Raw genomic sequence first — 26,863 nt, 5'->3', positions numbered from 1 at the left:
AGCAAAAACACTTTCACATTCCCAACATTCTTTTGTCAAGTGGTTGTATGGCATTTGACCTTTTTTAATCACTTTAGTAAGTGCGACTCTTTTGTTTGCCTAGCAGAGGTAAACGTCGCACGAAGCGCGGCTAGCAAGGAATAACCTTGCGAAAAAACAGCAATTATTCTAAATCTCGCGCTTCTACCTGGAATTAATACTACATATATAAAGGCATACGCGGGATAAATCTTCATTCTACATTTGTCCTCCGAAGTATAAGCTGATTTTAAAACGCGCCTTAAAATTTTGAAAAAAATTCTTTAATTTTGAAATCAGATTCACATTCGTCTCTTAAAAGTGTCTCTTAACGTTTTGAAAAAGTTTTAAATTGTGATCTACATTCGCGTTGTGAAAAGTTGAAAGATTTTAAAAAGTTTTCTGCAAGTTGAAATTGTGACCAAAAAAAAAACACAAAAATGTCTGGTGGATATTTGGTTCCTTGTATTGTTACGTATGGAATTGTTGGTGAGTTAATGAATTAATACTATTTAATTTTTATTAAATAGAAAAAAAAGTGAACTACGCATGGAAATACTTAAAAAAGAAATATAATTTGATGAGTGCTCAATTATTTCTTAATTTAATTAGTTTCTAAAAACATTTTGCTCGGAATTTGAAAAATTCTACTTTCAAAAATGCCATTTTTTTGGTACTATCAATAAAAGTTTTAAACATTTCAAGCAAACTCATTTATTAGCTGAGTTGATTTTTTTGAAAATTGTTTTTAAACTTTAATTTCTTTTACAAAAAATTCGAGTATTTATTAATGAAATTAGTTTTTAAAAACATTTTCCCTAAAAAACGCCTCAGATAATGGTAGATTTTAAGATTAGAAAATCTGCATAAAAATGTTGAAAAATCCTACTTCCAAAAATGCCATTATTTTGGTACTGTCAATAAAAATTTTAAACATTTTAAGCAAACTCATCTAGGTGAGTTGATTTTTTTTTGAAAATTATTTTTAAACTTTAATTTCTTTTACCAAAAATTCGAGTTTTCCAAACATCGAGTATTTATTAATCAAATTAGCTTTTAAAAACATTTTTTCTTATAACAGAAGAGTTTAAAATTAAAAAATCTGCAAAAAAATGTTTGAAAAATTCAACCAAAAATGTCAGTATTTCGAATTTGTTAATAAAATTTTTAACATTTTTATACAAACATTTTAAACAAACTCATCTATAACTTGAAGTGATTTTTTATACAAAAAATTTTTAAAAACTAATTTCCTTTAATTAACTAATTTCATTTAGAAAAAAATTGAATTTTCTAAAAATCAAGTATTAATATTTACATAAAACTAGTTTTTAAAAACATTTTCTCTAAGATACGCCTCAGATGATGGAAGATTTTAAGATTAGAAAATCTGCATAAAAATGTTGAAAAATTCTTCTTCCAAAAAATGTCATTATTTTGATTAGCTCCAGTGATTTTTTGGAATATATTTCAAAAAATTCTACTTCTAAAAACGCCATTAAACAAACTCTATTAGTTGTATTGATTTATTTGAAAATTAGTTTCAAAAACTAGCTTCATTTAGAAAAAATTCGAATTTTGAAAGTAGCTTCAAATCAGTTCAGCTCTTAATATTTTTTGGCAATATTTTCCAATAAGTCTTAAAATATAGTAAATTTCATAATTCCAGTGCAAAACTGTAACTTTTTGGCTTTGGCTTATGGACTTACATATGTAGGTATGTATGTATGGAAGAATTTATTTATACTTTCGTCGTAATCTAAATACAAAAGTCATATGCTTGGTTGTACATATTTACAATTTAGGTGCGCAATTGATAAGGCTCTCAATAAAACGAAAATTCATTGCGCAGTGCATGAAATGGAATTGAATAAATTGCGGTAGAATTACGGTGCAGCCGGCAAACGACATCAGCACATCAACATTTTGACTAGTTTTGAATACTTTTTTTGGCTGTTCTTTATTAGTTTTTTTTTGTTTTATAGAAGTATAGCTTATTGTCCAACAAAAATCATATAAGTTGAATTTTCCAATTTAATGAAAAGAAAAATTTAACAAAATTCCACAAACTTTACATCACAATTTCTCGGTTTTTAATTAGGATACAATAATTTTTAGAACAAATGCAAGTTAAAAGTTGCTAAGAGATGCGCGTTTTTGCATATAATTAATTCAAATCGCCTTATGGATGGACGCGTAAATGGCATTAATTTTTGAAGTAAAAAGTTTGCCGCTTATAAATTTTTTATTAAATTGTAAAAAAATGTACGTGCAGAAAGAAGCTAAGAAGTTTCGTTTGCAATAATTTCTTTCTCAATAGAAATTATTTGCTGTATTCCACTTGAATCAAAAATCTTACACGGCTCACCCTTGTACGAGTACGTCCGCGCTATTCGGGACAATCTTAAAATCAATATTATGCGCTTAGTATGCCAGCGTTGTCGGGAAATCGACAAAAGCAAGGTAATCAACAAAACAAAATCATATCGCATACAAATTGCGTAGTCTTCATACAGTTAGTGAAGAAAGTTTTGGCGCTGTGCGTTTTGCTTCACAATATTTTTCATGACAAGTTTTTGCGTTAGTTTTGTATAACAAAATAGTTCATACAAAAACAATATGTGTTACAGCTTCAAGCTTTAGACAACATTAAAAAATGCATTAAATTTATAGCTTGTGGAATTTTTTACTCAGAATTTAAAATTTTTTTTTTTATATGCAGAAACAACAAACAAAAATGTTAACATTTCGTAAAACTGATACAAATTTCATGAATTCTTTTTTTGAATTTTGGAAAAAAATAAAACAAATCATTTTTTTGTTTTTGTGTTTTTTTATTCCTTGATAATATATATACTGTTAAAAGACATTTTAAAAAAGACCTAAACAACTACTATACTAAAAACACCTATATGCACATATTATCCTCGCACCTAAAATTAATTAATAATGAAAATCTAAAGAAATAAAAATCAAACCAAAACTTTTTTTACTCACTGTATTAGCTGTATGAATGATTAACTTTTTGACGTCGTTCGATTTTGGTACGTGCTTTTTCCTATATTTAATTTGAGATATGTAACTTCCGTAAGTGAATATTGGGCATGCACTTCAAGTAAACATGTTTTGGTTTTATTTTTCTAAAACGTATTTTTTTTTATCTAGTACAACTCTAAAAATATATAGCGTATATATTTGCATAAACATGTAGTTATAAATGAGCAGTAGACTCCTACTATGGTTTATGAGGATTTCAGCAAATATTGGCAAAATACACACACATACATCATGGTCAACGCGGTGGTTTATTGTTGGTGTGCACAGGGAGGAAATAATAGGGGTAAAAAGAAACATTACACAGCTTAATTATATATCTTATCACAGAAGCCGATAAGGCAAGGAAGGCATGACATGAGTGCGTGTGTCATAATTTTATTATTATTTTTTGTTTTTTGCGTGAATACATTTGCGACCACTATGCAACTTTAGTCATCTGCCTATTCCTGAGCGCCTAGCGAACGCACTGAAAAACTTATCGATTAAAATGTATGTTATTTGGAAATGAATGTAGACTAATGATTTGACTTGTAATTTGGGAGGGGCAGATAAGCTGTTGCCTCTCTCTCTCTTTCTCATATATGTGGGTAATGTATGTAGGAAGTTAAGTGTACTCGTAGTCATACTTTTACTTCAATAGAATCTGTTCTATAGTTGGCAACGCATAAATTGATCAAATATCAGTGTACATGAAATATTTACATACACAGTGGACTCTCACCTAACGCCAACTCTCTTAAGTGGGCACCTCTCATAAGCGGACATTTGTCCGCCTATGATTTGTGGTATATTCAGAAAATACAAATTTGTCTGTCCCTTAGGTGTCCGCTTAAGCGAGATTACACTTTACAAGTACATATATTACACATACACCTCATTAAGTTATTGGTAACAGGAAGAAGATTGCGTATATAAGTATGCGTGGGTGACTGTTTAGCTTAGGGAGAGTGAGAATTGGTTGCAGAGAAGAAAAGCGAGAAGTTCATATAAAAGATGTACATTAGATGGAGTAAGTCTCCATTAAAATAAGAAAAGTTTGTAGCAATTGGGACGCTTACTTCGAGGAGATTTACGTTTGTATTTTCTTCATACTTTTTTTATATGTGACCCAATTTCAAAATTCTATTTTTTTAATAAATCCTTGTTACACTACAAGGAAAAAATGCATTAATTAACAAAATGTTGAATTTTATAGAACTTAAAATCAAATTTAGAGAAGTAGAAATTGACGTAGTTGAGATATTTTAGCGATTTCCTTGCATATAGTACTATAAACTGGCTTCCTAGTAAGAGATGAGATTTGTAGAAATTGGAGTAGTCTAATGCACCAAAAGCTCATATTTCAGTGAATTAAAATACTTTTTTATGTGTAGAATTTCTCTAAAATTAAATTAATGTTGCGACTTATCTCTTAAGATCTTAACCCACAAATTCAGCTACATGACAATTAAGTGCATATTTAGTTACTAATTTATTATTAAATAACATTTCTTTATAAATCAAAGTAGCACGAAAAGTAACAATTTTGAATAATGAATCAGTTTTTTGCTTACTTATATAAAAATAAAAAAAGTTAAACGTTAGAATAGAAGCCATTTATCAGTTTTTAAAACCTATACAAAAAATAGCAACAAAAAAAAAATGGGAATTTCAATGTAGTTAAATAAAAAAATTCTTAGCGCCAGCTTTTGATTGTAGACGAATCTAATAACTGCAATAGCGCAAATAGCAGCAGCAAAAAACGCTAAAGGAATGTGTAGTGTAAATATTATATGAATGTGTGAATTATTAAATTAAAATTAAATTAAGTGAAGCGAAGCGAAATAGCTGGAGATTAAATATAAATATAAATAAAATTAAATTTATAAGTGTATGTATATATAAGTATATATTTACATACATATTTAGTTGCATATGTGTATGTATGTACTATGGAATTTATTAAATTACATAAACAATTTTAAATCGTAAATAATATTGAGACAGCTTTGGCTTTCAGTTTTGTTTTTAGTCTAAGCGTGGAATAAAATATTTATATTTAAATATAAAAAATGTATGACCGCTAGTAGAAATATCGCAATTCTAAAGCATTTAAAGTGTTGGCGCGCCTATTAAAAGGTGGTTGAGTTTTTTAGCGAAGAGTATTTTCCTATAAAAGTTGCCAACAATTTATCAAGTTTCAATAATTAAAATTTTTTTGCATATAAGGCATTTAGTAGCATATCAGTGCAGGTAGAGTTGCCAAAGAAATTTATATAAAATTAATGTAAATAAATTTATATGACCTAGCAGCTAGTGTGCTAATTAAGTTGGGGTTATATTGCATATATCCCCTGTGAATAATGATAATAATAATAATAAATTTATATAATTAAATTAATTAAATATTTTCTCAAATAATAAAGTATTCCAGTATGATATTTAATAACTGTATGCTGAATTGCTCGACTTTGAAAAACAGGGTTGCCAACGACAAGTAAAATTCCCTTACGCATTTAATGCTTTAAATTATTCCATTAATGGCAAAATATTTTTGAGCAGATCTGTGTTTTTTTTCGACTAAACTGGTGTTGGAAAATCACTTTAAGGGGATAGATACCTGTAAACGGCCCTGTTTTCCCTGATTTTCCTTAAAATTATTTAAAACGAAGAAGTCAATATATTTTTTTCAAAATTGGCATACAGTTTATTTATACATTAAAATAATATAAAAATTTATTTTTTATTTTAATAATTTAAAATGACGGATGCGCACTCAATTCTTCCTGGAAGGTCGCAGCGGGGCTTCTCAATCGGCGGGCATTGTAGCATCGGCGTTAGTCAAAATAAAATCAAATAAAATCAACTAAAATCAAATAAAATCAAGTAAAATAAAAAAAAAATTAAATAAAATAAAAAAAATTCAAACAAAATCAAGTAAAACAAATAAAATTACGTAAAATCAAATAAAATCAAACAAAACCAAGTAATACCAAATAAAATCAAAGAAAATCAAATAAAATAAAAAAAATCAAATAAAATCAACTAAAATCAAATAAAATCAAACAAAACCAAGTAAAATCAAATAAAATCAAATAAATTCAAATCAAATCAAATAAAATAAAATAAAACCAAATACAATCAAGTAAAATCAACTAAAATCAAATAAAATCACGTAAAATGACCTGAATACAAAAAACCAAATATTTTTTGGTTTATTAACGTCATAATTTGTACATGAATTAAACAAAAATGGAAAAAAAATCGCGGAATAAGATGCTTCAAAAAACAAAAAATGAATTTTGGGGCGAATTTTCCTACTATTTTTGCAACGAAAAAATTATTTTTTCGAAAAATTTTCGAAATTGTAAATTCTCACAGAATCTAATATCATAAAAAAGATGTGTGCAAAATTTCATGGAGATCGGAAATTCGAAAAATATAGTTTTGAAAAAAACGCGTCTAAAGGTTGAATACAACGTAACTATACCTCTCCCAGCGCTCGAACGCAAAGAATAGAGTCGTCACGGTTGACGATCTATAATATAAGAAATACTTAGAGTTACGTTCAAAAACTTTTTTTACACATTCTTAAAGGATTTTATTAACATTTTATGAAAAAAAACATATATTTTTTTCGAAATTTTACAGGTATCTGTCCCCTAAGAAGATTTTCACTCACTTTCGTGATTTTCTAATCAAGTTGGCAACTTTTTCAGTTCATAAAAATAATTGCAATTATGCTATGAATTCTTTTGTGGAAAATCATATTTTGGCTAGCCAGTCTAAAAAACTATAAAAAATTAGCTTCAAAATATGAAAATAGATAATTGGTTAATAAACTAAATTATGAGAATAAAATCTTGCAAATAGTGTTTAGTTGTTAGTTATTAGTTCACTTAAATAGTAGCTTATTTTGGAAAAAATTGGCTGAGTTGAAAGCAATCCTTCTAGGTGTAATACATATTTATATACTACTACATATATAATATAAATATATATATATATATATGTATGTATGTATGTATGGGCATGTAAATAAGGCGTATAAAAAGCATTTTTTATTTGAAACAAGAGTTTTCCAGCAGTTTGCTGGGGTTAACCTGAATACAATGCAAACTTGTTTTGCCGCCAGCCAACTATTTGATACCGTAACACAAACCGTTAGCTATGCATTATTAGCATTCTTGTTCAACAATAATAACATCAATTTATTTTTGTTATGTTTTTTTTTTTTTTTTTTGTGTTTTTACCGGTCTAGTTTTATACTACTTTGCATATTTTTTTATTATTCGCCGAATTCTAAAGCTCACCAATAGAATCAACAGACAATGGCGCGATACGGCGCAAAGAACAATGCGCGTAGTAAAAATGTTTATGCAAACAATGTTTGCTTATTAAAAAATTTCACAAAAGCAACAACAAAAAACCTTAAAAAAAGTTGTGCTACTTTTATGCGCTTTTTCTTCTACTTTTCTAGTTAAGACTGCATAATTTGTTCTTGTTAACCCTAAAACTAAGTTTTCCTAATTTAATCCTCTCTCTTTTTTGTTTTCACTTTTGTAGTACCCAATGCGCAACATGTACCTGTTTATGGCGTCCACCAACCGACCCATAGATATTATCAGCCACACCAACATCTCAATAACGGCATGCAGTGCCATTATAAGGGCAACGTGTCGGATTCGTCTAGGGCTCGTAATAATCCAAATAACCAACGCCGAGTACCGGCACAGCAGCAGCAGCAACCACAACCACAACACAATGCGAAACCTAGGAAGGCTCGTTTCAACAGTAAACGGTCAGACAATAATGGTGCGTCCACACAGAAACGTACTACCGATTTTGCAGCCGATGATTATTTCGCTCATCAAAGGGTATATACCTACAATCGACAGTATATGTCTTCACGCGCCGAAGGTGAGTCTATAAATATTTTTTTCACATTATTTCTAATTGGTTTGGATAATTTGACGAGTGATAGAGTACATACAAAGGAGTTCGAGTGGGAAAGTGAGAGTGAATAGTGGGACTAGCGTGAGTAAGATAGATGGAAGGTGTTATTTTAGAGTATAGAATTCTGCAGTGTTATTGGGGGATCGGGCAACCAATGCTATGAAGAATAATCGCTACATTCCGGTATTGCATTTTAAAGTTCCGAAAGAAATGGGATGTCTTATTGACTGTTGAGCCATGGGATATTCCATATGTATATGCATGTACATATGTACAAGTATATGCCACAATAAGTAGTATAGACTAACTTTATTAAGAACGTTGAGTGTTGCTTTTTCGACCGTCTAGCATTAAAGCTTACATGGCATTCCCAAATAAAAGCGAAAACACTACGTCAATCAAAAAAAAAAGTGCGTGTAGCTTAGTACACATAATAGAAGTGAAACTTTCAAGGCAGACAAAGAAAGAGAGAGAGACCTGAGAGACAATGAGAGAAGAGAGAGGGAGAGAGAAGGAAAGAAAGAAAGAAAGAATATATTGTATATCTAAATAAATTCACAACATTTGCAGAGAATACAAATAGACAAAATTTACAAAAAACGGAGAAGGGTCCACCGGTGTAGGCAAACGCCGGACCCAAATCATGGCAACAACGCGCACTACTCCGAGCGTTTAGCACCCGCACAAACGCAGCAATTCCAGGACCGCAGCAACGGCACAAATTACCGTAAGGCAATGTCAATAAATCCGACGCCAGAATGGATAGCACTTTATAGTACGCACTAGCTCTAGCCAGGAAAGGGAGATAAGCGCTAAAAAGTAGGTACCAAAAAAATGCCAAAAAAATTGGGACCAAAAACGTCCCAAAAAATAGGCACCAAAAATATATTTCCTACAAGTTTGCACCAACAAACAAGCGCCAAAAAATAGGTAGTGTTATTTCTCATTAGAAATTAGCAACCACATGAAAAAACTTAGGAAAAATAGCCTAAAGTGTTTCTAAGATATATATAAGGTACAGCTCTCTTTCTCTCCTTTTTCTCTACGTTATATCTTTTTTCTCTGAAATTTTACTTTCCATTCTCGCTCGTCCATCGACGCCTAAGCAGTTTCCCTTCAAAAATTCTTCCAGAATTATTATATGTAGGTTCGCTCAAGTATTTTCGGACTAAAATCAATGAAGTGTAACAGTTTATCTTATTAATTCCTGAAATACTAATTAGAACGAAACGCATCCATTTCATGACGTTCAAATCTATTCCAGTCTCTTCAATTCCATTTCAGTCCCTTCAAATCTATTTCAGTCCCTTCAATTCCATTTCAGTCGCTTCAATTCCATTTCAGTCCCTTCAATTTCATCCCAGTCCCTTCAATTCCATTTCCTTCCCTTCAATTCCATTTCATTCTCTTCAACTCCATTTCAGCCACTTCAATACCATCTCAGGCATTTCAGTCCCTTTCATTTCATCCCAGTCCCTTCAATTCAATTTCCTTCCCTTCAATTTCATTTCATTCTCTTCAATTCATTTTCATTCCGTGCAATTCCATTTCATTCTCTTCAACTCCATTTCAGACCCTTCAAATCCATTTCAGTCCCTTCAATCGCATTTTAGTACCTTCAATTTCATTCCAGTCCCTTCAATTCCGTTTCCTTCTCTTCAATTGCATTTCAGTCCTTTCAATGCCATTTCATTTCACCTAATTTCCTATCGCTTCAGATTTAACGTAATTGCCAGTTTTTGCGTAATAGCTCACATTCACAGTTAAAAATTGTTCAAATAAGAAATGAACACATTAACTGCACGTCAATATTGACTACCAAAATCCAGATGGAAACAAAATTTAAATAAAATAAACTATTTGTGTCACACTTTACTTATCACATGCTAAAAATTCTCTATGAATGTTCATGTACGTATGTGTGTATGTATATATAGATAATGTTTTGAAAATTAAATGGGACAATTGCACACAAAGACAAAGATGACACAATGATGAAATATTAGATCGCAATTACAACAAGTTTTTTCAGTGAAATCGCAGTGGGCACCAAAGCAAGCAAAGAAGCAAATTAGGAAATGGAAAAATTTAGTAGCAATAAAAGCAAAGTTTCAGCAATAAAAGAAATAAAAAAAGCGCTGAGTTTTTACGCTTCTAAAGAAATGAAAAATTGTATTAAATATAAAAAACTAAGCCAGTCATAAAACAAAACAAAAATGTTCCTTGAAATGTCAAAAAACCAAGAAATCAATCAAGGCTTCGTAATATAATTCGTATGAAGAAATCGTAAAATAACTAAATTTGCAGCTGTTTACTCACTCTGGTCATCGTAAAATTCTTATCACAAAAATATATTGAAAATACAAAAAAACTATTAAAAAAGTTTCGAGGCATTGCTGGCAAATATTATTTTTAAAATTGCAGCGTAAAATGACAAACGAAAATGATACCGCAAAAAAAAATGTATAAACAATTTCCTAGTAAACAAATACCAAAAGTGGCCTGACGAATTGGCGTAATGATTGACTGAAAATAGTCATAATATTTGCATATACATAAATAATATTTGCAAATGAGCATAGAAAATCGTATTGCGATAGGTAGAAATTATTAAAATAAAAATATTTATAATCTAAAGAATTAATATGCATGTAATTTGGAGGTCATTCAGTAGAATATTGGCATATATGTATGTATGTATGTGTGTATCAAAATTGATTTTTAAATTTTGTAATTTCGCAAATAAGCCGTTCGTTGAGGGTATTACTTTTATTTGATTCGAGTAATGAGCTTGCGTGTGGTTTTCAAATCAAAGCGCCAAAACAAAGTTAGAGTTGTAGATGTAGATGCAGACATACTCGTAGATACAAATAAAGTTTCAAATAGAGTTATAGATGCGAATACAGATAAAGATACAGTTGCAGCCACAGTCAGAGTCAGGTATATCTGTAGATAAAAAGAAAAGAGGAAAGAAAGAATAAGGGGTAAATATTGTTGAGACAAATTTTATCCTAATAAGTAGACTACGAATATTTCAAATTCACTAAAAAAAAATTTAAAATAACTTAAAAATATTTGTACAAGGGTGTGCAAAATTAATCATCCAATTTGGTTTTTGAATAACTTTTTTATCAAATAAACAAAAATTACTTTGAGTGAAGGACCTTTACGCGCCCTATTGCTTGTCTGCGTGTGACAAATATGATTGATGTACGATGTTTCGAGAATGCGGATAATTTATTTTGCACCACCTTGTATAATTTAATTTATAGGGTGTTTGACCGAAGGGAAGACCCTTCCTTTTGCGCTGGTTTGAGTCTCTATTTTTTCCACAAATTTAAATGTTCCCTATAATTTACCAAAAATATACAGAAATAGAAAAAAAAATTATTTAAAATACGAAAAAAAAAATTAAAAATTGATTTAAAAGTTTTTGTTGGAAAAATCTTCCTATAATTTACCAAAGTATACAGAAATCCAAAAAGAAAAATAATTTAAAATACGAAAAAAAAATTAAAAATTAATATAAAATTTGTTTGTTTCAAAAAAATTTTTTTGTATGAAAAAAATTAGCCAATTATTAATTTCGATAAAACAATAGAACATCAATTAAAAAAAAAGGAATAGATTCATCGCAGTGACTTGACGCAATGAGTCAGGGACTTAATTCACCTCTTTTGGTTAACAAAATCTCGTTCACGTATTTGTATTTTTACAATTCTTAACTAAATTGACTAGCTTTTGCGCGGCCAATAAGAAATATAAAAACACGTATTAGTCACCACTGACTAATGTGACTATTATGTGGTATTAGTAGATATACTGGGTGATAAACGTTTTTTGCCACTTGGGAAAATATGCGAGGAGGCAAAAGATAAAAATAAAATTAAAAATAAAAATAAAAACAAAAATATCAACGTCATGCAAAAGTGCAAGTTGAAGTTAGCACTACCTAATATGGACAGCGTTTGTATTTTTTGTATGACTCAGCTAGTTGATATGGAAGCGGCACAAAATTAATCACCTTATCGGAAAATTTATAATTGTTGCAAATGGCGTCTTAGTCAATCAATTTTGAGCGCGTCGAGTTCAAAATAAAGATTTTCATCACTCAAAACCATTTTTTTTATTTAATAAGAAATCGAAAAAAATCGGTTGATTAATTTTGCGCCACCTTTCAATATACATAGGTATGCTAGAGTATTGGCATAAGAGCGAACTAAACTGCAAATAGATAAACGTGAAAAAAATGATAGCTTCCTTAAATTAAGAATTAGTCCAGCAGAGCACATAAGCAAATTCGATTTATGCGTAAAAAAGGTAATTTATATGCAGGCTCTTTGATATCCAACAAAAGCTGCTAGGATTTTTTACCTTTTACTTAGAACATACAAATACAACCAAAAAACCAAAAATATATTTCTTTCACACAAACGTCATGAAATTGTCAGCAACTTTGGAAACCAGAAAATAAAACTCTTTTTACCAAAAGAAGAAAAAACAGACAACAATAAAAAGCATACAAAGATTCACGCCCAGCATGCAATTAAACATCGATTCGAATAGGTTAAATGCGAATTGACAAGCGCGGCTTCATAAATGACTGCCAAATGATGCGCAAAACCGGCGGACAACCCACCCATTCCGGTTTGAAGCATTTAAAATTTCATATGTATGTATGTATTTCTGCATATGTATGCATATACAAATGTTAAGGCATAGATTATTTTCTAATTAAGTTATGCACGAAATGCAGATAACGCATAAGCATATGAAATTTCAAATTCTCGTATTGAGAGCAGCAAAAAATTATTTAAATGTCTGCAGCAAAGTAGTTAAAAAGTATTTCGGAAACATTGAACTCAGTAAGGTAATTTTGTTAGGCTAACTTGATAGGTAAGCTATACGAGTAGGAGGATTGGGCGTGAAGTGCTAAGCATTTTTTTCGTCTTTTACTTTATAGTCTCAAAAACGAGAAGAAATAAATATTTACATATTACTATTTACATACTTGCTGCAACAACGTCATAATCTAGAAACATTTTGTTGTATAAATTTAAGTATCACTACCAGCTCTTCTTTTATGTTTGGTGAAAAATGCATTAGCGTAAAATGTGTCGCTACTTGTATTTAGGCAGGCAGCGTAAACTGACAACTTTGAAGCCATTTTTATCAAATATTTGGCTTATTGAGTTATGATGTTCTTCAAGCAAACGAAATGAGGACTTGTTTACAAAAATTATTTATTTATTTTTTTTTTTAATTTTTTTTTATTAAACTGTATTGTATTTCACATAATTTTTTATGAACTTAATCGTTTTTTTAGAATTTTTAATTTATATTTTATATATATTAAAATTTTTAATTTTTTTTCTTAAACTATTTTTGTAATTTTTTTTAATTATTAATTATAAATGTTTCACTTAACGATTTAAATATCTCTTGAAATTTTTATTTGTCTTGTTTTTTAATTACTAATTTTTTTTAAGCATTTTTAATTTTTTTTAATTATTAATTTTTTTCTTCAAATTTTTTTTAACTATATTAATTTTTTTTAATTTAATTTTTTTAAATTTAATTTTTGTTTTTTAATTTTTTTTTTTAATTATTAATTATAAATGTTCCACTGATCATTGATCCAGAATTTCACAGCATTGCTGAGCGGAGGTGGCGAGTGGAAACTACTTGCGTTACGACCAGACAAATCTGGCCATCCTATAATCTGAAACAGACAAAAACCCTTATAAGTCTTTCGAAACGCGAACTAAGGCATATAATATCTCTTATCACCGGCCACTGCCTTTTGGGCACTCACGCACGTCGGCTCGGGGTTCCTCAAAACGACCTGTGCAGATACTGCGAGGACGAAGATGAGGAAGTATCGAGCAGACATTTGCTGTGCAGTTGTCCCGGCCTTCTAGGCTCTCCAACAATTGACAATTTTTCAGTACTCTCGGACCTGAAAATCGAATCTCTCATTAAATTCTCGAAACGAATTAATATCTTGGGCCAAAATCTATAGTAAAAATCTCGGTTAGGTAGGGAAATCATATAATGACCTCTAGGGCAGCACAACGGACCCAACTTGCGGTCTATGTTGCACTCCGATGCGGGGTCACCCTTAAACCAACCAACCAACCAATGTTTCACTGAACGATTTAAATATCTCTGAATTTTTTTTGTTTGTTTTTTAATTACTATTTTTTTTATAAATTTTATAATTATTAATTTTTGTTAAAAACAAAAAATATAATTTTTTTAATAATAAATTGTTTTGTTTAATTATTAATTATAAATGTTTCACGTAACGATTTAAATATTTCTTAAATTTGTTTTTTTTAATTGCTAATTTGTTTTTAAGAATTTTTAAATATTTTTTTTAATTATCAATTTTTTTAAAGAAAATTAATAACAAAAATTAATATTTTTTTAATTATTAATTGTTTTTTAAGAAAAATTAGAAATATATTATATTTTACTCACTAAGTTAGTCAAAAACAATTTTGGTGATTAATTTTTGTATAAAAATTTTATGAAAAAAAAATTAGTTGCCACGCTACCTACTTTTCAATTGCATCAACACACAGTCGATACATACAATTTTACTAGTTGACTCAAACACTTGGCGCAGCAGAATGCCAACCATTTTAAAATTTCATATTTTATAAATACAAATTTAGTATTTTGAATTGCTAAGAAATTTTTTAAATACCATTAAAATCGAATCTGCGTGGTAGCTTCCAAAAAAAGATTCGATTCAAATCTATGCACATACAATTTTCTTGTTTAAAAACTTAGTATACATTTCAAGTTGATTATAACTCAATCTAATCAATTTCAAATCAATTAAGCTCACCTCAAACAAGCTACTCCAGTTGATGATGCCCACTTATTTGCTTCCATGCAAGTTTTCAACGTACGCTGAACTCGCTCTAAAATCTCACTTAGAAATTCATTGCGAACCATAAAAAGTGAAACGATTAAAAAAAAATTATAAAACACTAGAAAACAGGGGTTGGACAACTGACAAGTACCACACCGAAGCGAGTCAAAACTACATTTTAATTATGAACAACAATTCAATTAATAAATAAAACAAGTTGAGAGTAGAAAAATGAAATCAGGCTTAAGTAGTAAAGATGAAATGAATTCGCATGGAGCGTTTGAAGAAATGAGTGTGAAGTTTGAAGCGGCAGCAGTTACTTCCTTGTCTTGGCTAAGGCTTTGCACACAATTTATTAACATAATTAAGTAATAAAATTATAAATGGGCAGATTGATAGACAAACATAAGTACATGGCAACCATAAAAGCAATTAAAAGGTAGTTTGCATGCAAACACGTGCAGAGCGTACAAGCAAATACAGCTCAAACTGGATAAGTTGAATTTTTGAGGCTCTTTTTTTTTTGTAAGTGTTTAGTTCATTAATTCGTCAACATAAACATACCTATATTGGGTGTTTTTTAAGAATTTGAGAACTGAAAATGATTCATATTTTATTTGTTTTCATAATTTTATTTTAATTTGGTAGATAATTTCATGCTCCAATTTTCGACTATTTTTTCCAATAAATCTAAATGGGTCCAATCAGCAAAAATGCTACGCAACGATGGCTTTAATTGCTGCACGAGCTGTATTTTATAGGCCCCTAAGCTAAGATCCACGTACTCGAAAGATAAAGGCGAAAAAGTTGAGAATGACCACGAATCGACATTTCGGCGTCTTCTTCAACCTACTTCGCTCAATGAACTTCGCAAACAGATTTTGTTTTTTTTATCAAAGTAAATTTTTACAATTTGGAAGCGTTTTTCAGGCCTTAAAAGTTTCATATAATGACTTGCCACAGCTTACAGAAGAGAAATACCAGTTTGCTATTCTCAGCTGTCAAACTATAGTCCTCATGCACCTTAAAACAAAAACACCCGATACATTCGAATCTGAAAGACATTTGTAATTAGCTTTTGTAGTTTCGACTTTCTTTTTGTGGCTACCAAAATGGATGTTATCGACTCTCAGCTATTAATCGAGTTTGAGACTCCTTGAAGCATCGCATTACGACAACTCGAACTCATAGCAGTGTGAGATGAAAATATTTATGCCAGCCTGAAAAAGTATGTATATACATATGTACATATATATGCATATATTGTGTAATATATATAGATATGTGTGCGCAGTATTTGTTGTCGTGTTATAAATAATTTTTTTATTTCTTTGATGCCCTTCATATTCTCGTATATTATCTTGAAATTTTATAATTTTATGGAAAAATGTTGAAAAATATTTCCAATAGAAATTCTTAAGCACTTGTTCATCAAAAACGCATACATATGTATGTACATAATTATATACTATACGTAAACACATACATTTGTCTGGAAATTTTTGTTTCTCAATTCTTGTAAGTTTTTCGGTTTATTCAAGACATTTTCACCCATACCGGCTGCAATCGTTAATCGGCACACTGTTAATTGATTGCCTGTGTTTTTAAATTAAACATAAAAAAACAAACTGAGCAACGTAGTAGGCGTCTGAAAAACTAGCGCAACAACAAAATATATTCATTTAACCACTTATGATATTTTGGGTGCATAAATCTTTTCACAAGTCTTGTAAATGAGGTGCTGTGATGGAAATTTTCGCATCAAAAAAAAAAAAAATTAAAAATAAGCAGTTCAAAAAAAATAAAAAAAAAATTAATAAAAAGAGCAGTTGAATTTTTTTTTTTTTTGTATTTTTTGTTCATAGCATAAGAATTGAAAAAGTAATTTGAGTGAAATAAGCAGTTTTCTAAACTTAAAAATTACAAAAGAACATTTAATTTGGAAAAATTTACCTATTGAATATCAGATTTTGATTAACAAAAACAAAAAAAAACAACTTTCAACTTCTGAAGTTGGTTTACAAAGCAGCTAACCGCTCATTATCTACCTGCATTTATAAATAGTTATTTTTTCTAACGTCCTATGGCCACATGTACATACGAGTATATACATACGTATGTATGTACGTAAAAATCTAAAGGGGGTTAGATGCAAATATACATATGTAGGATGTAGCACAAAATCTGCTCATCCGGTCGCCGTACGCACGCACTCAAGCAGAGCAATTTGCTTTGACTTTACTTTGCTCTATTCTACATACTTTGCATGCTTGTGTACATTTGTTGCATGGGCTTTAAGCAGAGATTTCCTGCAATTTTCCTATTTATTGCCGCACACGATCGCCCATGCAGAAAGCGTTCAAGTAATACAAATTAAAAAAACAATAGATGCGTATTTATGTATTTGCATGTAGATATTTATGGCTACACAAATAGTTGCATGAACATAAATGATGATTTCAACCACCCTGCAGAGCAACGATTTGGTATGTAGAAAGATAATTAAACGCGTACATATCCATTGATTATTGTTTATGGGAATTGGAATTTCTTTTGACTTCTTATGTGTCGCTGTCGTAGTCAGCGATGCGTTGCTGAGCATCTTTAAAAATACTTGAAAATAAGGTGCTCAAAAAGGAATCTACTTTGTTACTAGTTTATTTGACTACAGTTCGTAACTAGTTGCTTCAACTTCCATACTGTGGAATTCAGTTTATAGTTGAAACTTCTTCAGCTCCTACAGGGTGCCCACAAACTTGCCACACACACACACACGCACACATAGTTGTGAGCTGTGGGTGTGGTTGTGCTTTTGCCGGCCGGCCGGTAGCGCTTCTCGTGTTTGCGTTTGGAAAATCCAGCCAGTGGGCTATCACAATATTTATAATCTATACTGTACGAGTAGAAAAAGCACAGCAAACAGCTGTTGACTAATGTACACAAATAGTGGTGTATGCACACATACTCGTGCATACGTAGGCATGTAAGTGTATTTGTACATCATTACTCTCCACTTTATCAACGTACCTCCCTCGTACCTCTGCTTTGACAACAATTTCTGTAGTTTCGTAACGATTTTCCTCTCAGACGGCTGGCGCATCAGTTGCTAGGCTGCCATTGGGGTCGCGTGGGCCCTAACCCTCATCGCCTTCAATGCGAGTAATCGTAAATTATGCATATTAATGTTTGTATGTATGTACAACGGTGGCAGAAAAGTGCAGCAGCAGCAGCATCGCCACAACATGTGCTACTGAGGTCGGCCGACGAACGGAAACCACCGGCAAACTGACTAGCGTTTTTCGTCATAATTCGCCGTTGTAATTTGCTATTTTTTTTTTTGCTATTGGGCTTTATTTCTTTTAAATTTTTTTTAGGTTTTTTGTTTAGTTTGATTACGGCATATCGTGCTTTTATGCACATGTAAGTGAGGTAAATGGGCATGTATGTATGTATTTATCTATTGAGTAAGTTTGTAATTTTCATTTATGTAATTAAAAATTAAAAAAAATGTGATTTTCAGTAATATTTATTTGAATTGCGAGGAGTAAAATAGCAATTGAGTAGTAAAGTCCTCTCCCGACGAACAAAACTAACACTCTACAAGGCACTCATCATGACCGTCCTGACGACCAGTCACTTGCAGTGTTTGAGAGAAGGATGCTGCGTAAGATTTTTGGACCTTTGCACGTTGGCAACGGCGAATATCGCAGACGATGGAACGATGAGCTGTATGAGCTTTACGACGACATAGACATAGCGCAGCGAATAAAGATCCAACGGCTACGTTGGCTTGGTCATGTCGTCCGAATGGATACAAATGCTCCGGCTCTGAAAGTATTCGATGCGGTACCAGCTGGTGGTAGCAGAGGAAGAGAAAGGCCTCCTCTGCGTTAGAAAGATCAGGTAGAGAAGGACTTGACTTGACTTGGTGTGTCCAACTGGCGCCGGTTAGCACGAGAAAGAAACGACTGGCGCGCTTTGTTAAACTCGGCCAAAATCTCGTAAGCGGTTATCGCGCCAATTAAGAAGAAGATAAGAAAGTAGCAGCCTTTCATGCTCAAATAGATTGAAATTTTATTGTATTCAATGTATTTTATTGTAGATGGGACGAATCGATCTATGCATAAAATCTTTTGTTTCCGTTTTATGTTTTGCTCAGAGCCTTTGCGAGAGCCGCACTAATGATCGCTAAAGTATTTTCAGTAGACTATTTCAAATGCTTGGAGATTCGATTATGCAGCAATTGAAGTGTACTCATTTGCATTTACCCGGTTACTCACGCAAAATAAACGCGTGTGGCGCTGAATGTAACTAATAATCTTGATTTCTATCTGAACGAAGACTTTATTTATTTATTTTTTTCCAATTTTTTTATATTAATTTCTAAATTGTCTATGTTATTAGTTTTTATTGGTTACACTTTGGTTTTCATATGCAATAATTGATTGCATATCAAGTAACAGCAAACATTTATGGATTGTAGTTTTTCATTGATCGCCTAAATTAATTGTCTAATAAAAGCTCCTCAAAGCATTCGCATGAATTGTTAAATGGCTTCCATCCATTATGAAATAAGCACTAAAAACATCAATGCGCTTTGCCCTGACTCATAAATAATAAAAAATAAAACAAAAATAAAAACAAAATCCAATGAAACAAAAAAAATTATTTGTTCTAATGCATAAGCATTCATGCTTAGTTTGAAGTGGCTTTGCTGATTAATCAGAATAAATCGCAAACTAATTGCGGCAATTTGAACAGCAAAAGACGCATCATTTATTAATTGCAATTGGCATTTTTCTTTTTAATTTTTAAGTTGAGTCAATGCACATGCGAATGAGATGCAATGCAGATGAGGAATAATTTTTCAGAATTTAGGCAAGAAAATAAATGTATAAATTTTTCAATAATTTCATAAAAATATGACAAAGTTTTCCTCATTCACTAATTTTGCAATATTTCTTGCTCATACATTCAATGGTTTCTTTTATGTTGGTAATTAATTAAATTTAAGTACATCTGCACTCGACAAGCGCCATCCTGTCTTCTGTAAAGGCTCTCCTAAACACACACACTTATGCATTCAAGCCAATGTTCACCAGCCAACTACACCAACCCAAGTATAATAGTAAGAAGTGGAATATTTGGTATCAGAAAAGCACTAGTTCTTGAGGCCCTATGTTTCATCTAGGAGCTATGGGAAAATATATACATATGGGTAAGGCTTTCTCAAGTGGGCATCAAAATTACCAAAGTGAATATTTTGCGATGAAATTCAGCCAGGACTGAGTTCTATCATCCAGAAGCACACTCAGAAAATGTTGTTGTAAAATTATAAATAGTTTTTTTTTTTATTAACTATCGAAGTTTTTTGCAGCGCTTGAATAATTATCACATTTCTCGTAAAGTAAGTATCCGATTACAACGATTTTTCAACTGCAGACTGATAAAAGATGATATTTTCCAAAAACATTATTTTTGTTCCGAAACTTGATGTTTTGTTTTTGTAAAAAATTTTTTTTAATAAACAATTAAAAATTTAACTAATTTCTGCGCCTCTGGGATGAAATTGTTTTAAGGATATTAACGCAATAAACATCTGTGCATTTATGTATGAAAAAAAATGCGTGCAATTCGAAAAGGATTAATTATAATTAATTTTTTTGTGCCAGAATGCGCGCTTCGACTTACGCGGACGCGCACGAACACACAAACGGCGACTCGCGGGCGGCTTGCGAAAAACCGTTTTTCGGACACGTCTCAACGCGATATGCTTCCGTAAGATCAGTTTTGCCGACTTTTCCATTACTGGTGTTTACTTGTTTTTAAAGATTGGCCATATAAGTAATTTACGTATAACAGAATTTGCGCTTTGACTCTCGCGGAAATGCGTAATGATAATTAAATCAAATGTATTCAAAGGAATGTATAAGCTGTCATGCAAGGTTTCATATATACTTCTTTATTACTAACGTTTATGTTTACATATCAGATCTATACCTACATTGTAAGTTCAGTCAGCAAATGCCCTTAAAATTTCTCGCTGAAAAACAACAACAATTCACGGACGGACACAAAAAGTGAAAAGATATAGAAAGTTATAGAGATATCGCATATACATTTGTTATTTCGAGAAAAAATGAAAATCATTCACGCTTTTTACACTTTTCATGTAGTTTATTTTTACATAATGGGTATAATTTTAGATTGATCGTGGGCTGAAAATATTTTGCACTCGATGGAATTTTTAACTTTTGGAATAAAAGAATGGAACTGCCTCGAATTTTTCAAAGTTTGCGCTTTGGAATATCGCTTTTTCAACTTACTAGAGTGATTTTCATGTTCTTGTTTATTACAGTAATCAAAACTAATTTTCTTAGAATTGACTTTTGCCCAATCATACAACTGTTTCGGTCCCGTAATTTTCACCGGGATTTTATCTCGCAAGCTTGCATGGTACGCATCTCTCTTTATAGCACCACCAATACTATCGTAGGCACCTTTCCCATGTGCAGAGGCAAAAAAGTGGCACTCGGCATCGATGCCAAAATCCTTTTTGTGAAAAAGTAAATTTATAAAATTGTACTTGTTTTTACATCATATCACAGTTTTTATTATCACCGAAACACATCACCACAGCAGTCGGAAGGAGACTAGACACAACTAATGACAATGTCGGCAAAACTGATCTTACGGAAGCATATCGCGTTGAGACGTGTCCGAAAAACGGTTTTTCGCAAGCCGCCCGCGAGTCGCCGTTTGTGTGTTCGTGCGCGTCCGCGTAAGTCGAAGCGCGCATTCTGGCACAAAAAAATTAATTATAATTAATCCATTTCGAATTGCACGCATTTTTTTTCATACATAAATGCACAGATGTTTATTACGTTAATATCCTTAAAAAAATTTCATCCCAGAGGCGCAGAAATTAGTTAAATTTTTAATTGTTTATTAAAAAAAATTTTTTACAAAAACAAAACATCAAGTTTCGGAACAAAAATGGCGGCTTTGGAAAATATCATCCTTTATCAGTCTGCAGTTGAAAAATCGTTGTAATCGGATACTTACTTTACGAGAAATGTGATAATTATTCAAGCGCTGCAAAAAACTTCGATAGTTAATAAAAAAAAAACTATTTATAATTTTACAACAAAATTTTCTGAGTGTGCTTCTGGATGATAGAACTCAGTCCTGGCTGAATTTCATCGCAAAATATTCACTTTGGTAATTTTGATGCCCACTTGAGAAAGCCTTACCCATATACTAATTCTATGCAACCCACCAACCAGCTGTAGAATAGTGAGGTGCAAAAATGAAACCGTATAAAACAAAACAAAAAAAAAAAGAAAATCGAACCGATAAAATTGTGAAAAAAGCGAAAAAAATTAAAGTTACATTATATCAATGTTAGTTTAGTTGTGTGTGTAAGCAATTGATGTCGTTTGGTATAACCAAAATAACTAATCTGCGCTAGTCTTCTAGCACATAGTATTATACATTTTAGTAGTAGCCAAGTAATTCAAATATCTATAAAACTATGAACTCCTTTGGAGCTAATAACATTTATTCCAAAGCACCGAATGCACTTGTTCGATATTGGTCCAAAATAAACTAGTTCATGACTGTACCTAAATGAACTAGTTTCTAATTGGTCCAAAAATCACAACTCAGTACATGGCTCAAATTCATATCTTCATGCATAAGTACAAGCATACACTTGTGAAAACCATAGGCAACTGCCCATTATTAAACATTTATCGCACATACATAGATGCCATGAATTTCACAGCACTCAAGTTTGTATAGTATGTACACCACAAGTGCTACGTAATACAACAAAACTTAACAATAACAAACTGCAAATAAATGTGAAATTTTTACGCTCTTAATAGATAATTATGTCAAGTAATGTCAAGAAAGCAAAAATCAGCAAAATAAATTATTAAGCGCTGCCACACGCCTGATTTGCTCTGAAATGCGCGCAATTAACAGCTGATTATATATTCAAAAGGCCATAAAGAAATATTAATACAAGATTAGTGACACATGTGCATATCTATGTTTATGTGTTTGTTTTACATTTGCGTTTTTATTTTGTTTTTTGTGTCTGTTTATTTTTTCCCATATGTACAGGCAAACTCAAAGGCGTAGTAGCGTATTTTTCTAAAATTAAACTCCTCTCATCATTTACATAAGCTGCTGCGTGGCTCCTTTCAGACTTTGGGTTTGTCTCAAAGTGACATTTGACGGCGCATGCCTTTTTTTACTTAAAAAAAAAATAAAATATATATTTTTTTTTAGTTTTTTAAACATTTTATTATTACGTTGCATTACGTTTTTGTTAGTTAAAGCTGCTAAACGCATTACAAAACATAGGATTGCTTAAGTGCTAGCAATTAGTGCGAGACACACGAGCACATGCATGCATATGTATGTATGTACACTTATTTATGATGTGTATGTATGACTAATACTGCATTTACTGCTCAACATTTTTTTCTGTCCGCTTCTGTACTTCATTTTGGTATCATCACTTGTATAAGTCAGTGTTAGTTAGTCAGTTCGCTCTAAATATGAGTGTACATATTAAGCTGCTACGTAGAGTGTTTTTTTTTTGTTTTTTGTAGATATAGCAAATTTTTTATGAAGCATGCATGTGGTGGAATTCCCAGTGTACCGGGTTTGCACTTGACTCCAATGTTCGCTGTTTGAATTTGTGTGCTTGCACACTTGTGTTATTTGACACACTTTGTCGAAAGCCCAAAGGTAAAAAAGAAATATATTTCTTTTTATATATATTTTTTTATTTTATACTTTTTTTCATCACGACCATATGTGCTTTTGTTCCCATTTTGTCGCTTCAGCTCTTTGTGTTGCCTCAATAAAGAGAAAGAATTAGCGAAAAACCAAAGCCAAATATTGAAGAAATATACTTTTCGTCATAATTCAAACACATTTTGGTAAAAAAAAAACATTCAATTGGACTTTATAACAGTAATCCGCACACTCACTAAATAGTAGCTTATTAGTGGTTTGTTGATGCGAGTGTACTGATGTTGTGTATACGCCATGTGTGCAGAGGCGCGATGTATTGGATATAGCCAGATAACATAGTACTTCATTTCTGACTATACAAAGTGGCGCCCTATTAGTAGTCACCCTATTGGGAGATTTTTAGTATCTGCAAATAGCGTTTTATGTCAATCATATTTGACACTTTTGAGCTATAGTATACAAATAGACGAGCATTGGAGCTTAAAGAGCAAAGATTTCCATAAAGACTTCCTTCCATCACTCAAAATCATGTTTTGTTTTATTTAGTAAAAAAGTAAAAAAAAAAAAAAAATGAATGATTAACTTTGCACCACCTTGCATATGTACATAGGTTCTCTGGTAATATCGGCGCTTGCACCTTCAGAACTAGCAGCTCTCATGCCACGACAGACAATGTTAAAAAAGTTGAAAAGTTCGATAAAATGAGACTTGACGGGCATTGCAACCTGGCAGACCTAGCAACCTGTTTCATTATAATTCCGATATCAGCTTCTGAATCCTGCTTATCAGAGAAGTCAGCAGGCTTCTTAATGAAAACCAAAAGATTGTTGCTAGCCACATTTCTACAAATTTAACGTTTAGCTTGGTAGTTTTTTCAATAACGCATAATCTAGATCGTGCCCGTGACGGTCATTCACATGAAGCGTGTTGGTGGGAAGTCTTATCGTGCTCCAATTATGGTGCGCATTTTGTACCAGTAGAGAGGTGTATCCGGCACAAGCAGCAATACGAGCCTCGCTATTTGGCTGTACGATTGATGATTTTTGGCTTAGCTGCAGTTGATAATGGATTTATGTCACATATATTTTTGCTAGCATCCATTTCAACCTAATTATGTCCAATATCTATACAGGGTTGCCTCATTTCTTATTTGTGCAGATTTTCATTTTCTAATTTTTTTCGATTTATATGTGCACTAAATTTAGTTTTAAAAAGCTCTTCAAATGGAATTTGAATTACTTCAGTTAGATTTCTAGCTCTCACTTCTATCTCACTTTTTTCTTTCACATTTAGCTGCCGCTTTGCTCCAGTTTTACCGTATTAATTGTCTAACATACGTACATACATGCCTACTTATGTCTACACATGTCATAATGCTTGTGGCGCTGCAATTAGCCATTAGCGCGCTCATTAAAGCGAAAAAAGCCGTTCAACCGACCGCCAGACTTAGTGTAATAACACTTTGTAATTCAGATTGCAATTAATTTCCGTTTTGCAAGTTTAGCGAGGCTTTTTAGCAATGCATTACAAATGCAAAGAAAAGCAAAAGCAACACTTCATTGTGGCTGTGCATAAAATAAATGTGTAGATATGTATGTATGTATTGTATTTAACAGCTGCGTTAGTTCCTCCGTTGCTTCCAAAGTGCAAATGTAATTACTTGGTAATTTAGTAGTCACCGTTATGCAGCACCGTTATTGCACAAAGCTTTTGGCTTTTCAAGCCGCTTAAATTGCTATTTAATTTCAATTACAGTTAGTACGAAAAGTGGTAATATACATTTATTAAGTCTGACTTTTAACATCTTACTTTTTCACTTTGATAAATTTCAACATTATAAAAGCTTTTGAAATATTTTTTTTTCATCATTTAAGCATTGCTTTTGTTGGTTTTGAGGGCAGTTATTTGCTAAGAAGAAGTGAAAAATGAAAAATTAAAAAAAAAAAATTTCAACCAAAAATATTTTTGGTTTAAAGTGTGAGAAAATGTTATAAAATTCCGTAAAAAATTATTAGCACTTTGCTTGTGTTTTTTATGCATGTATTTTTTCCCAATGGGTGGAGAAGTTGGGCCAAACACCTAACAGAAGTGTGCGCGCCAATTTTTAATATTTAATTGTTTCTTCTGCCTTTTAATGCTAACCCCTTATTGCCTCCAATAGTAATTTCCTTGCTATAAAGTATTTGTTCCATTACTTTCGAAATCAATTTGGAAAAAAATCAATAAATTGCTTGCTAAGTGCTATTAAGTGGCAATTCTTCCATTATCTACAAAAACAAAAAAAAACTACACAAAGACATGTATGTATGTTTGTATGTAGTATATAAATTGTGCTCTGAAGTGTCATTCAACCACTTCAAATAATCGTCCATAACCCACGCAACAATAGAGCCAGAAACAAGTTTCTGAGGCGTGTGTGAAATAGACATATGTGCATAGATGAACGCATGCTACCCTTTGTATGCGGGTAAATAGAAAATTGCTGATCATCAATACAAATGAATTTATCTTTTCGCTAAGCAACTAAAATTCAACAAAATCCCCCTTGACAACTAAAATCGATGTAAAATTAATTGCAGATAACTAAAATGCTCAGTGTGTTTCCAAGTGTGGAGTATGAGGACTTAACTCATTCATCATGCTAATTTGACTTATGCACCGATAACAATTGACTAATTTACTCGCTTAACCGGAAACTCAGTTACTAAGCAACTGAAAGCCTAGAAACTGCTTTGAGTAGTGATTAGTTGACCTGAAATCGGTAATTAATCGATTGTTTAATTGTATGACTGATGACTGGGTGATTGAGTAAGGGAATAGTTAAATGATTAAACCACTTTCTGAGTATTTTTGAGTTGACCCAGCTAATGAGTGACTAATTCAATAATACTAACTTTTGAAATTTCACTAAACGACTTAACTCATATTAAATGGTTTAACTCATACTAGACAACTTAGCTCATACTCAATGACTGAACTTATACTAAACGACTTAACTCATTCTCAACGTGTTAGCCCTTACTCAATGACTTAACTCATATTAAACAACTTAACTCACACTAAACGACTTAAGTGAATTAAACGACTTTACTTTTTAAGTCATACTAAATGAACGACTTAACTAATACTCAGCGACTTAACTCATATTAAAAAACTTAACTCACACTAAACGACTTAACTCTTACCAACTTAATATAC

General features: G+C 31.6%; 1 protein-coding gene across 1 annotated transcript in view; it reads left to right on the top strand.

Annotated features, from left to right (window-relative positions):
• Positions 1-26,863, top strand: part of LOC129239648 (putative exonuclease GOR) — a 93,133-nt gene that overhangs the window by 44,290 nt on the left and 21,980 nt on the right. The window contains exon 2 of the mRNA XM_054875313.1: positions 7,621-7,974. Coding sequence (XP_054731288.1) covers positions 7,621-7,974 — 354 coding nt within the window. The remainder of the gene's footprint in view (positions 1-7,620; positions 7,975-26,863) is intronic.

The sequence above is a fragment of the Anastrepha obliqua genome, chromosome 2, assembly GCF_027943255.1.
Source record: "Anastrepha obliqua isolate idAnaObli1 chromosome 2, idAnaObli1_1.0, whole genome shotgun sequence".
NCBI classification, from domain to species: domain Eukaryota; kingdom Metazoa; phylum Arthropoda; class Insecta; order Diptera; family Tephritidae; genus Anastrepha; species Anastrepha obliqua.
The sequence above is the reverse complement of the archived record's forward strand: the minus strand, read 5'-3'. Positions and strand labels throughout refer to the sequence as shown.